The 13365-nt window shown below is 46.1% G+C and overlaps 1 protein-coding gene across 4 annotated transcripts in view; it reads right to left on the bottom strand.

Annotated features, from left to right (window-relative positions):
• PAK3 (p21 (RAC1) activated kinase 3) overlaps nt 1–13365 on the bottom strand; it is a 111729-nt gene that overhangs the window by 34240 nt on the left and 64124 nt on the right. For all 4 annotated transcript variants that reach the window (XM_065846968.2, XM_065846966.2, XM_065846967.2 and 1 more), the window contains one exon: nt 71–267. In XM_065846968.2, coding sequence (XP_065703040.1) covers nt 71–245 — 175 coding nt within the window. In that variant the 5' untranslated portion in view covers nt 246–267. The remainder of the gene's footprint in view (nt 1–70; nt 268–13365) is intronic.

The following is a 13365-nucleotide window of genomic DNA, read 5'->3' as shown; positions in this document are numbered from 1 at the left end:
ACACGGCAACCAACAACCACCAGAACACAAGCAGAGATGCAGGTGCCCAGCAGCACTGCTGATACTTTACTTTTATCCCCTCCTCCCGGGAAGATGGAGCGCAGCCGGGCCTTCTTGTTCTTCTCCTCGGGGGCCATGGGGAGCGGTTTGGAACTGTGGTTGAGCGCTGAAGAATCGCGATTGTTGCTGTTCATTCTCAACGGTGGGGCTGGAGGTTTCTCTTCAATATTCAGACTATCGGACATCTTCAGCAGCCCTCACAGCCTCCTGCAACGGCAGAACAGAAAGCGCCTGTCAGGTAAGGGTGCCAAGGCTGGCGGTCTGGCCAGGAAAACGGGCAAGAAAAGCTTCTGCTGGAATAAGGAAGCTTCTCTTTTAGACATTTGCACTGAATAAGGTTACTGCTGGTCGCTATAAATAAACGCAGTGGCCTCACTGTTTTACCATTTAAATAAAGCTTTTGTATCCCTGTTAAAGGCTTTTAAAATCGTTATTGACAACTTTTTATTTTCCCTGTAGTAGTTTGCAACTCAAATTTCCCTCTATAACGAGGCTTCCAAAGCAAAGTTTAAACCATTTACTGAAGCTACCTGGTAAGGTAGCAAACTGGTTTTATGATGTAAGGAGCAAGGTGTGTGTTGTGGGGATAGGAGAGCAAGCACTAAGATCTCTGCTCGCTCCCCGCTCTGTGTTTGGAGAGGGTTTAGCGCAGGGAGTGCGGGAATGATCATTCATTCAGAAGTACCAATTAAAAACTTTCCTGCGTATAAAAATGAGAAATATATTTGCTTTAAAATCTGCCAAAACCTAAGTAGGAAAACTATCATATCCGGCATACAATTCAAACCTTCCTCTTTGTGCCCTGCTACCACGTGGGACTGTTAGCACAGGGATGTTTGTGGCACAGCTTTAACTAACAGCACCATAAAGCCCCAAGTACGGTACAGCAGCAAGGAAAGGACACGTACAGCCTTTCGGTGACTGCTAACAAGAGGAAAAAAATACCCAGAAAGAGCTACAAAACTTTGGTAAGTTGGGAAAAACACAGGGCAGGGAGGACTCTTCGAATTCCTAACCATTCCAGTGTATCTTAAATACTAAATTCAAATCTGGATTAAATGGCTGGTTTAACAAACAAGCAATGCTTGGGAAAATGAAAATAGAGGATGATTTCAGACAGCTCATATGTGACGTGGGCTACACCACATGTTTTTAAAGGTTACGATTCGACAGGTACCTTGCCTTCCGACTCCTCTCAAATCAACGTCTCCTCTTACAGACACTGCAGATGGGTTATGGAGCTCTCCTTGTGCCACTTCACAGATAACACAAGTTATGCACTCACCAGCTACTCTCTTACATGTAAAAGGAAGCAACTTGTGTTTTGCAGCTATGGAGCAGTGGTTTTCATCCAGACGTATCAGCCAAACGTGGTGACTGTCACACACCGAGCTCCTGAAGCTCAGCTGGTACAGCACCGCTGCTCTCACTGTGGGTAGGTAAAGCTGCCACGGTTGAGGGTTTTCAGGGTTGTGTGGTGGGGTTTTTTGTGTTTGTTTTGGCTTTTTTGTGTCTGTGGTTTTGGGGTTTTTTTGTGTGTTTGTTTGGGTTTTGGTTGGTTGGTTTGTGTTTGTGCGGTTTTGGTTGGTTTGTGTTTGTTTTCAAGAACCAAGGTTGGTATCTTCAACAACTGTGTTTATTTTGATAGAGCTGGAATTCTGCCAGGATTTCCAGCTGATATATTAATAGGACATAAGCAATACCTTCCACAGAGAAACTAAACGATCAACTGAAACGTTTACAGAAGTTCACTCTGGACCGTTTTTTCATTACATGGGCATTTTAGCCTTCAGTGCAATTTCCAAATTAGCACACATAAAACCACCACTTTTTTATTACTTACATTTTAAATTTCATCTAAACGAGATCCCAAAATGACAGATCTGAGATTCAAAGCCTCTGCCTAGTGACAGGAACGATAAATTAAATATACCATCACATCACTGTTTCGCACTAGCCCCTGGATCCACATGGGGTTCCTATACACCCGGATCCCCAAGGGATCCCAGGGACCCCTCCTGGGGTCACACAGCCGGAAATTGTGCCAAGGGCTGGTCCCAGCCCTCTCCCTGGTACACACAGCATGACACTGGGGTCCTGGAGATCTTCATTCACAAACACACGTGTAGCTGATCCCAGGTGCTCAGCTCCATCAGGGGAGCAGTCTGTCCAAGTATCCTTCCCAGCTGACTTGTGCTAGATTAGCCATCTGAGCTTTTCTGGTATATTTTGCCTATAGCAAATTAGGGAGAGCTCAAACAACTGCTCCGCTGGTAGATCAATAGTGCTCAGCAGCCAAAGAGGATGTCTGCTCATGGGTTAAAGCCCTGGGAGAACTGGGAGAGCCTCCCTACACCACGGCGTCGCTCTCCTCCGCCTGCACACCGCACGGGTAACGCTGCACCAGCTCTTGCTCCCTGGAGCTTTGCCTGCAGGCCTGGAAGTGTGAAAAAGATCCTACACTTTTAAGGAATGAAGTATGGTAGGCAGCTCTCAGACAGAATGATGGTTTTGTCACTTGGAACCAATGCTTGGGACAGCAGAGTGAGCCTGCACAGAAAACCGTGTCCCCAGCAAGTGTCCGGTCCTCAGCAGAGGGCCCAGCTGCCCAGGCTGAGATCTGCTGGGAGACCCGCTCCGTGGTGGAGGAACACAGCCCACCCTCCTATGGGAGCACATACGTAGGCAATAACGTGCTTTGTATCACCCAGGAATCGCTAAACTTGTGCCCAGGCTTGGGTTTGTGCTGACCTAACTCTCGAGTACAGACTAGCCTATTTACCTAGAGAACTAAAGGCTTTTGTAGATTTAGGTCAAACAGTTAATGTTACTAATCTTTATGATTTCTATCCCAAAACGCAGAAGGTTTTCCAGCACAAAAGCCTCCTTTAAGGTAAGAGGGAGAAGCGCCCGTGCTGTGTGATTTTGGTGAAGGGAAAGTGCAGCACACCCAGGTATTTCTGCACAAGGGAGTTCCCAGCTCAGGAAGCCCCGAGACATCCAGCCAGGGCTCCCTGTCCCTCCAGCAATTCTCAGACTAGAAACCTGCGGCAACAGAAGCTTTCATTTTCTCCTTAACCCACCTACAAATAATTTCCCAGTGCCAAAGACAGCGCTCGCTCCCCGAGACCGCTGGCGTGCGGCTGCCCACAGGAGCACTGCGGCACATTTTCAGCTTCCTATCCAAAGCAAGACGGTTATTCTGTGAAGTCCATTATAGGGCACAAAGTCTCCGCTGTCCCTCAGAATGGGACAACTGTATCTGTCCCTGTGTCTATTTGTAAACAATGCCGGCTTGCTGAAATAGGTCCTCCCATGGGATTTCATTCCACAAAGAATACTATTAACGGTTTCTGGCCCAATTTGCCTATGATGTAATTGTTTCCAAGATTTTGAAAGGAACACTATATTTTGTTCAGAGCTGTTTCAGGCTCAGTTTCAAGAACTGTACAAAGCTCTTTTATTCACTTCTAAACCAGAAAAAAAAAAGAGGGGGGAGAGGAGATAGCCTGAAAGGTTTAACGGTTGATATTAACTTTCTAAAGCTGGTCTAAATGAAAACTAAAGCAAACCACAAGGCAATACACACCAAGAGACTTACAGTTTCTGGTTTTCCTGCTCTTCCATTCATTCTAATTTTGAGAATTTCCATGTATCGCTGCATCACGACAAAAGAACATTAACTATCACATAAGGCTTCAGATTTGAAGTATTTTTTTACTGATTCACTCCCATGCTGACTTAGAGAAAACCTGTAGAGAATGGAGGGCCAACGAGACGCAGTCAGCTCAGAAACTTCTCAGGTTTACATTGCAGAAGTGTCAACAGCATGAGAGCCCAGGGTAAACTCCATCCTGGGCCAGTTCTTCCTATTGTAATAACAAGCCCTTGGTCCTGCTAGTCGTCTTCTGCACAGGACAACCCCTCCAAAACCACCTTCTGTCTTTGGAAATGACCGTGTCACAACCGCGTATTCAGTCAAACAGTCAAATTCTGGTGTTCTCTTTTTTCTTTTTCAGGTCAAAAGATCGGACATTAGGAAGCATTTCTTTACCAAGGGTGGTCAAACATCAGAATGCGATTCCAAGAGAGGTGGTTGATGCCCCACGTCTGTCAGTGTTTAAGAGGCATGTGGACAATGCCGCTTTGGGTCAGCCCTGAACTGCTCAGGTAGCTGGACTGGATGATCCTCACAGGCCCCTTCCACCTGAAATATTCTATTCTATTCTATTCTATTCTATTCTATTCTATTCTATTCTATTCTATTCTATTCTATTCTATTCTATTCTATTCTATATTTCTCACAAATGTGATGCTCACTGAGAATTTCATTCTTTGGAGATTACCTTTCAAAACAAAACGCTTTCACTGCCCTCATCATCTAACACACCAGCAGGCACGCAATGGAGCACTCCTAGAAACTCTCAGCAAAACTGCATTCAGCCTCCTGATCATGAGGTGGGGCTTATACCTCTTTTCCGTGCCCCAGAAACGGCAACCACTGCCTCATTAACAATCCTTGAACGTGGCAGCAGCACCAGCTCCTGGTGGTTTCACGAGTTTTTCCTCTGTCTCCTGGCAGGCCCCCCCCCAACCTTGCTCCCTATAACACTCTCTCAACTTGACATCAAGATGCTGATGGTTGCATTCTTCCCTGGAGAGAAATGGTCGCAAAACTGCCATTTCTTAGGCGCAGGATGGATTCCCAAGCCTCTGGCTTCACACTGACTGTTTCTATGGGTACTTCAAGCAGCACATAATCCACTGAAGACAAAAGGACAAAGATACAAAGAGGACAGATACCAAATCACTAGGTACTTCCAGGGAAAATGTCTTTCAGTGCCTATCGGGTTAAAGGAAGCATTTAAAGAAACAGACTGTGGTACCAAAACACTAAAGTGTATTTGAGTACATCAGCTAGGGCTTCACAGCCAAGTGGTAAAAGCTGAAATTACATTATCAGCCAGGCCAGTTGCTTCTACACAACTATTACAGGGTTAGAGAAGATGATTCAATGTCCCTTCCCCCCCACCTCTTCCAGTCACCAGTTCTCTTCAGTGTAAAGACAAACACTGCCTTTAAATAAGTGGCATTCAGCTTCTCTATGACTCAATTCTCCTTTTGCAAAAGCCTGTCTTATAATATTTTTGCATCTAGCTCTTGCCAAGCTAGGGAGAGGAGAGGAAGGAAGATATTTGATGCACCCAAATGTCTTCAAAACAAGACACACACACACAAAATTAGTTCAATTCAGTTCAAGTTCAGAGCAGAATCTCATGCTGGGCCTTTATCCCAGTAAGCTCTTCACCCCTGTGTATCTGGGGAACACTGTCCATAGATAGATCTTCAATAGCTTCCTTAGGTTAGTCACGTTATTTCAAAGTCTGCAGCATTCAGACATGACTGGTTCCAATTAAAACTCACAAAGAGGATCCTGTTTGCAGAGACACTGGTGTTCGTTTTCAAAGCCTCAGAGATACTATTGCAGCTTGTGATGCAGAAAAAGCTGTTTCTAAGATCCCTTGGCTGGAAGGAGCCATGCCAATTTTCAGGCAGCAGCTTTGCAAATGTAACTTGAACACGCAACGCTCGCTCTTTGTTTATAAATACACTTCCTGCAAAAAGATATTTCATTACTTACTTATATGGGCCAAATTCTGCTCGCAGTGATACTCACCCTTTTCCCAGAAATCAATGGTGATGTAACTGAGAAGGATTCTCTCTAAATATTGAGTACTGAGACACTCAGTTTAAGCACTGTCCGAAGGGATTTATATAGTACTTCCCAGCCCAACTGCAGAAGAGCTGTGTCTGCTTTCCTACACCTGCGCGTTGACCTGCAGTTGTGTTAAAGCCCATGTAAAGAGCAGCTGGTTAGCGGCACAGAAGGGACGCAGTCATGGTTTCACTGCTTACATGGAAGGTGTTCACCGTCCTCTCTGCAAAACTCGGTTACGCTGAACTACAATATTGATGACTTTCTGATTAAAAGAGGCCATGTTCAGCATCAGCTGAAGCAGACACAACGCTGCCCAGGCACTCGGGGTCCGCAATGTCCCTGGGCAGCCCTGGGTGCCTTTGGGGGTGAAGATGGCTTTTCTGGGACCTCCTCACATGCACGTGTCACAAAAAAACCACCACGTTCCTTCTCTACGCAGCCCTGAAAAAGGCAGCGCTCACACAAACTACAGCAGGAATTACAACCCTAGGAACCGTAACAATAACGCTGCGCTTCCACACAACCGCCTCAAGGCAGAACAAACATTCACCAGTTAGGCCTCCCTATTCCTCTCACAGGCAGGTAAACACGCTCTGAGCTGAAGAAATTACTCAAACTGAGTAACTTCTTTGATGAATGTACTTTCTGTTTGCAAACACCCTGTAAGCAGCTTGTGATTCCCTCCACTATATTCATCTATTCAGAAATTAGCCCCTGAAACTGGCTACAAGTAATTCCTGGGCCCTGCACCAGCTGCTCATCCACAGCTCCCTGTGTGGAGGGGATATTGTGAATTCGGGTTGGATCCAAGCAAAACCAGACAGGGCACAAGGACCTGAAACTATTTGTTTCCTGAAATGAGATAAACACATTTCTGTCAGGAATTGCAACATTAAGAGTTTTACTAAGTGACTTACTAATACCAGTTTAAAATTCACTCTTGACACCACGCTTCCAGCCACAGTGTCAAAAATGAATACGGAAGGGATGTGAACGCAGTGGTTGTGAATTTAATGGTTTTGACTAAATAATTCTTCAAATTTAAACTGTTCTGTCCTTTGTCTGGATCTCAAAAGTCACCCAAGAGCTGGGAAGGGACTGAAGCAGTGGGGGTTGTCAGGACTGATGAAAGTAACCTGCAAGTATTTCCCCCCCACACCCCGCTTTCTTATCTTACATTCGACGGCATTTTCCAGTAAACGGCCTTCAAGGATCTCTCCCAACACCCAGTCTACCTAACTGCATTCCTTTCTTTAAACTCATTCTCTACAAACCATCAATGCAACCACAGACAACACACTACAAAATGCATCTTTCCCCTCCCAACACCTTCGGCCCACCCGATTTAAGCACCTGTCCACCCAATTTAAGCGCCTGTTCCCACAACCGACTCCAGTACTCAGCACCTGCTCCCACTGCAAAAGCTTCACGGCTCCTCACGTAGCTTCACTTCTCCAAGTGCAACAAGCACTTGGACTTGTGCAGGTTTTACATAGCACTCTCACCTTCCCTCTCTGTACAAAGCCATGGCTCCTCAGGCTGCAGCCCCCAAAGGCAAAAATTTGATTGTTTTTCATCACTAAAGCCAGCAGAGTTTAAAGCTGGGTGTATTATTTAAGGGCTGTGCTCAACCAGTGCTTAGTGTATGAGATAACATGAAGAAGGACTCTGAGGCTTCAACGTAAAGAAAAACCAGAGAGAGAACAAGTCCCTTTCCACCCGCTGGGACAGGGCCGAGCCCCACAGAACACCCCTGGCCCAACATATTGTCCTGGTGGGTGTTTTTGAATCACATCAAAACACAAGCGATCAGTTCAAACTGTGCTCACGCCGGGATCCTGGCCGCTCGCAAACCCACTCGAGCTTTGGGATGGTTACATGAGCCGGGAGGGGAAGGAGCCTGCGTACAGAGGGTGCGGGGCACAAAAACAAGCTTTCCACATGAAACCTCGTCAGGCATTCGGTAATTAAACCTCATAACAGCACAGCACGGGAAGGAAGCGTATTGCTGCGGGTTGCATTCGGCGAGCAGCTCGCAGCATCACAAGCCGGCCTGCAAAGTGGGTGCGAAACCAAGCACACAAAAGGCGGGAAGGGGGAGTTTGTAAGCGCACTACAGAGGGGCTAAAAGAGGAAAAAGGGCACCAAGATGAGGTGGAAGCTCACAAAACTCTGTGGGCTACAGTGCTCTTCTATTTTCTTCCCCCCGCTCCTTTTAAGGTACGGGGAAACACGTCTCTGGGATCGATAAGAAATAATGAAAAAGTACCTAGAAAAGGCATTCATATGCAAGAGGAAAAGCCCAAAATCTTACTACTCCCTCTTTTGCTTTTTATTTACACAGCTGAAGGGCTCCACAAGGCAGAAAAGGACATCTTAAAGTTAACTATGTCTATTAAATATCCTACATACCACAGGATTGAATCCATTGGCCTTGTCTACACGTGAAACTGTCCGTGTGAAATGAAGTGCGGATTTAAACCGTTGTAGATAGACTGAAATAATTCTCCATATGGACTTCATTAGTCCTAGTCCAGAGCTTAAGCCTCAGGTCCATTTTCCTTCTCTAGGAGGAGTTAAATGTAAACCAAGGAAAGCTACTTATTTGAGACACCATTATCACAACTGTAGCAATAAAAAAATCCATTATCTTAATTTGGATTAAAATAGCCAAGACAAATCGAGTTTAATTTGAGTTAGCAACCTGAAATCAATCCTGAAGCAGTGTCCAAGATCAGGAATGAGAAGCCAGCCCCTACCGCAAGCCACATAGGGAGAGACGGTCACACACGACCCACCTGCCGTGACTTAACGCGTCCTTTGAGTGTCCCCACGCCTGCCCATGCTCTTCCCTTTTTGCATCCTAAAAGTGATTTAAACGCTTCCTGACAACTAAAATGAACCGGTCACTGACCCCCATCCACCTGACGGACAGCAGTCAGGCCACAGTAAGGCTCTGTAACTCACCTTGCTGGTTCAAGCTGAACACTTTTGGGTTCACTTAGTTGGCCAGTCAACTCGAGTACAGAGTAAAAGGATCTATGCTCTTCAGACATCATCTGGTACAAAAGAGCATTCATGCTGAGCATCCTTATAGCAGCATCTCTGCAGTGGAATAACCAAAGGGCTGATTATCTTGGTTCAGCTGGAGAAAGGCAAGGCCCCAAAACAACCCGGAGAAGCCAAACCTGGGCTCGCTCCTTACAGCAACAGTTGAAGTGCAACTGCACCTGGACACTCGAAACATTAATCTGACAGGGTTTGAGCAATACCAATATTTATATGGTGGGGAACACACTATCCTTGTGTTCAAAGACCAGAACTGCTGCAACTCAGCACAAGAATTTCACTCCTCCTCTCATCTTCTCTGGTGAAGCTGTATTAAAGGTGAATCTGCTCTGGCCCAGTAACAGGTTGTCACACATACTTCAGCCATAGCTAAGAAACACCCCAGGAAACATCATGCTGTGGTACTGCATCAATGCAGACGTCTCTTATTTTACAAATCGTGCATGTCCCTTTCTGCAGAAGAAGATACAAAGCTCCCTTACACCAATATATCTGGAAGCACACACAGGCAATGTCACCACTGGATGCTGCTTTCTCCTGTTGACACAGCTTCAGAACATGCAGGTTGAACTGCCAGTTCTTCACTGGCCTCGGACAGCTTGTGAGTCTCTTTACTATGTTCTCCTACCTTTTACCCTCTCGTTGAATTTGGTCACTCTCAAGTGAAGTTTTGACCCTCAGCTACACCCAGGCTAAAACCCAGTCACTGGGTTTGGCAGATGTAAGCTTGCTCACACTGCTCTCTCTCTTAAAACAATATCAAGGCAGGCTCTTCTTGCTTGGACTTCGGTAATAAAAATTCTATATATAAAAAGGTCCTTGAGTTCATATGTTTTGGGCACCCTAAACTCCTACTGAACTCCAGCTGGTGCATTAAGACTGCTTTTAATAAACCACTTGGCATCTTGCCTGTTATGGTTTTCATTTTGTTTACATAGAAAAAAAGGATCAAACAAAAGGGGACAAAGAAGAGATGCCTAGTGTCTCTGCTGCTCACGCTCTCTGCAGGTGTTGGTGCTTTCTCGGCTCTCCCAGAGTTTATTCTCTGCTTGACATGAGGAAGATGTGCCACGATAAACACTACCAGCTGAACCCCCAGCCCAGCACCACTCCAACTCACGCTAACAACGTTCACCAAAGCAATGGCCACAGCCCTTTCCCCTGTCGCCACAGGCAGCGCAAGCGCTGGTTTTACCCCAAAACACACGTGCACCCCGCTGCCGACACCCCCTCTGCTAAAGCACCAGACACACGCAGGCCAAGCCAACAACCACCACACTGCGTGGAACAGATGAGGATGCAGCAATACAATGCCAGTAATTGAAAACTATAGACTTTTGCCATTTTCTAGCACATTCCCGTCACCTTTTATCTCATTTTGCCTTCGCAATCTTTAGTTTGTGAGAAACTTCCTGTAGTGAACAACACTAAAGGCCTGTGACAGAGGAGAAGGATGAATCTGATATTGAACAGACTTAAGGACTCCCCAGGATTGCCAGGCAGAGCTGGGAGGTGAAACCCAATATAAAGGACAGGGAGTCCTCCTGACGTCTCCAGCTCTGCTACTGGGGCTGAAGACAATCAGGGGAGCATGGGATGGTCTTTCAGGCCTCCAAATGCCACAAGCAGAGACCAACACCACACAAGACTTGCTGTGCTATCTTCCCGAAACATCACGGTATGCTTGGAAGGACAAAGCTCCTGCCCCCAGGTAAGGAAAGAGTGAAGGCTGGGCTGCCACACGCCTTCCACCCCGGAGCTGGATGCGTTCCAGATTCTGCATAATCTCTGGAGGGCACTAGGGCAGGAAGGCATTCATATCCCCATTTACTTCCTCAGGGACAACGTTTTGCCTTTTATTCTTTGCCAGGCCTTTTATTTACAGTTGGCTAGCTTCATATATCTAATATTCACCTGCTACGTTAGTGATCTTATCGTGCGTAATGGCATATCTACCTTGGGGGTATTATGGATCTGGAGCAGTCGGAGGGGGAAATGGAGCAGTTGCTGTGTGCACTTATTTCCAGTTGCCAGCTAGACCCTGGCTTTAGAGCAGCACGATGGGCAGACCAGGAGAGCAAATATCCACACGCTATCCTTAAACAGGTCAGGGGACAAATGGTACCTCTATGCAGAAAGCAAAACAAGATCCACAGGCTAAATCTGCTGTTTTCTCAGCTACCACAATGGTCTGGCATTGATTAGGCAATTAACACCTCACTGCTCAAAAAAATAAGGATGATCATCTCCTCCAGAGTAGTGCTCTACTACTGCTTCTTGCCCAACTCCATCCTCTTATCGCCCAAAAAATAAAGGATCCGGGGAACTACTCACCATATCTCTGCAGTTGTCCATCGTGTCCTGCATAGAGTCTGCAACCAGGAACACTGAGCCCAGTGGAGGATGAAACAACCCCCCAAAAAGGTGGTAGCATCAGAAGTAAGGACATCCCAGCCTCAGCCACTGTGCGGAGGAGTGCTTGAGCCAGCAGAACCATCCCAGGTTTGGAAATGGCACTGTGTCCATCCTACAAATCCTAGTTAGAGTAACTAGTAGGTATCTCACACTTCAAGGTTTCATTCCTGTTTCCTGCAACTTGTTACTAGGACAAATCAAACCACTCAGCTTCTCTATACAACCACAGATGACTTTTCTGAAGACCCTGGGAGCACATTTGCAAGTCGCTGATGCAAAAGCACACAAGTATTTTGATAGAAGCAGACAAGAGCCAAGCCACACGTGTTCCAAACATATCAGGGTACACCCATCTCTGAAGGCCTGTCCAGAATGTGCAGAGCTGTGTGCACTTGTTCCTTTAAAAGGGAACCTCCTCCATTGCTCAGTAGGTGTTTCTAAAGCAACCTGAGCTCCCAATGCAAATCCATACAACAGTACAAACTCCCAGAGCAGCAGGTGACACTACTGCAATTCTTATATCAGGTCAAAGAAAGCACCAAAAATAAGGCACCATCAAAAAGCACATAAACAAGTAAACAAACAAAAAGCAAGGGAAGAGGAAAGAGGACGACAACAGGATCCAAAATAGACTCCTTGTGCCAGGCACACATCAGATTTATGGCATAAAAGCTTTGCAAAGAGATCTGTTAAAACAGCTCATCAACATTTACCCCACTGCTGGCTGAGCCTACTACTGTTTGACACCCTCTACTTTCTATTTCCAACAACTTCAGGCCTTAAAAGAAAACTGAAGCATATTAACTGAGAATTTTATGAGGCACAGGATGACAGTTGACTTTTGAACGTTCAAGAGCGTTTCCATGTGTACGCAGACAGCAGCAAACCGCTGCTCCTCAGCTCAGCTCACGGCAACCGCCACCGCAAACCGGACCCTGGCTACAAGATGCCCAAGTGGGCATGTTCCTTCCCAGGCCCCATCCCAGGAGGAACAGAGCATAAAAGGGATATAAAGGTACTGGAGAGTGTCCAGAGGAGGGCCACAAAGTTGGTGAAGGGTTTGGAGAGGAAAGGAAAGAAAAATGGAGGTAAAATTATTTTACTAGTGGCAGGAAACTACGAGAAATGAGCAAGACACTGTTGCCAGGGACAGAGTCTAAAAATACCTCAAACCAGAACAGCTGATTTATTGTCTTATCTCAGACAAAATGAACCTGTCTAAAGGCACAATCATGAAGCAGAGAACAGAATAAGTGCTCTGGTTACAGAGCTGCACATCACCGTGTCGATGTGTAACTCTAGAGATACTAGAGGTCCCCCAGTGACACAGGTGACATCCTGAGACATGCAGAGCTCTGGTGACAGGGGAGCCAGCAAGGCTCCGGCTCTGGATCCAGAGAGACATCCCCACACCACATGGCCATTAGAATCAGCCAGGAAGAGTCACAGGCCAGAGATTCAGAGTGAGAACGCAGATAAAGTGACCCAGGAAGCACAGACAGACAAACTACGTGAAAACACAGGTTTTGCAGTCCAGAGCACAGGACAGAAAGATACACAAGAAGAAAAACGCTCAGGTCAGAGCAATGGGGTAAACACATAGAGGAAACAGAATATACCTTCCTGATGCAGTTCCTTCAAAAAGTAAATAACAAGAGCGAATGCAGCGACTGAGGATGCTCTGCATACACCCTCAGCACACAACCAGACTCTCCGCAGGCCCTGCAGAAGATGCCGGCCATTCTACAAATATGTTTGCTGCTGTGAGTTACATCAAAGAACATTTTGATTGCAGCTGGACTGCAGGGCCAGCTGCAGCGGTAAGAGGTGATCTTGGACTGTCGGCAAATACAAGCTGCTGATTAAAAACAAAAGCTCTCACAAAACCAGAAGCGTTATCACTTTAGCTTGACAGAAGGTGACAGACAGAACTATCTACTGCTTGGCAGCAGGGCCACGCAAACATGAAATGATAAACACATTTCATAAGGAAATATTATCACTTTTGTAGAAATTTACGTCCCTAGAAGGCCTTAGAAGACAAGAGGCTTTGATTAAGGAACTAGAACAGGAAGAAAAAGACACAAAATAAACAAAACCAA

The sequence above is a fragment of the Patagioenas fasciata genome, chromosome 11, assembly GCF_037038585.1.
Source record: "Patagioenas fasciata isolate bPatFas1 chromosome 11, bPatFas1.hap1, whole genome shotgun sequence".
NCBI lineage: Eukaryota > Metazoa > Chordata > Aves > Columbiformes > Columbidae > Patagioenas > Patagioenas fasciata.
Note: the sequence above shows the minus strand (reverse complement) of the source record. Positions and strands in the feature narration are given on the sequence as shown.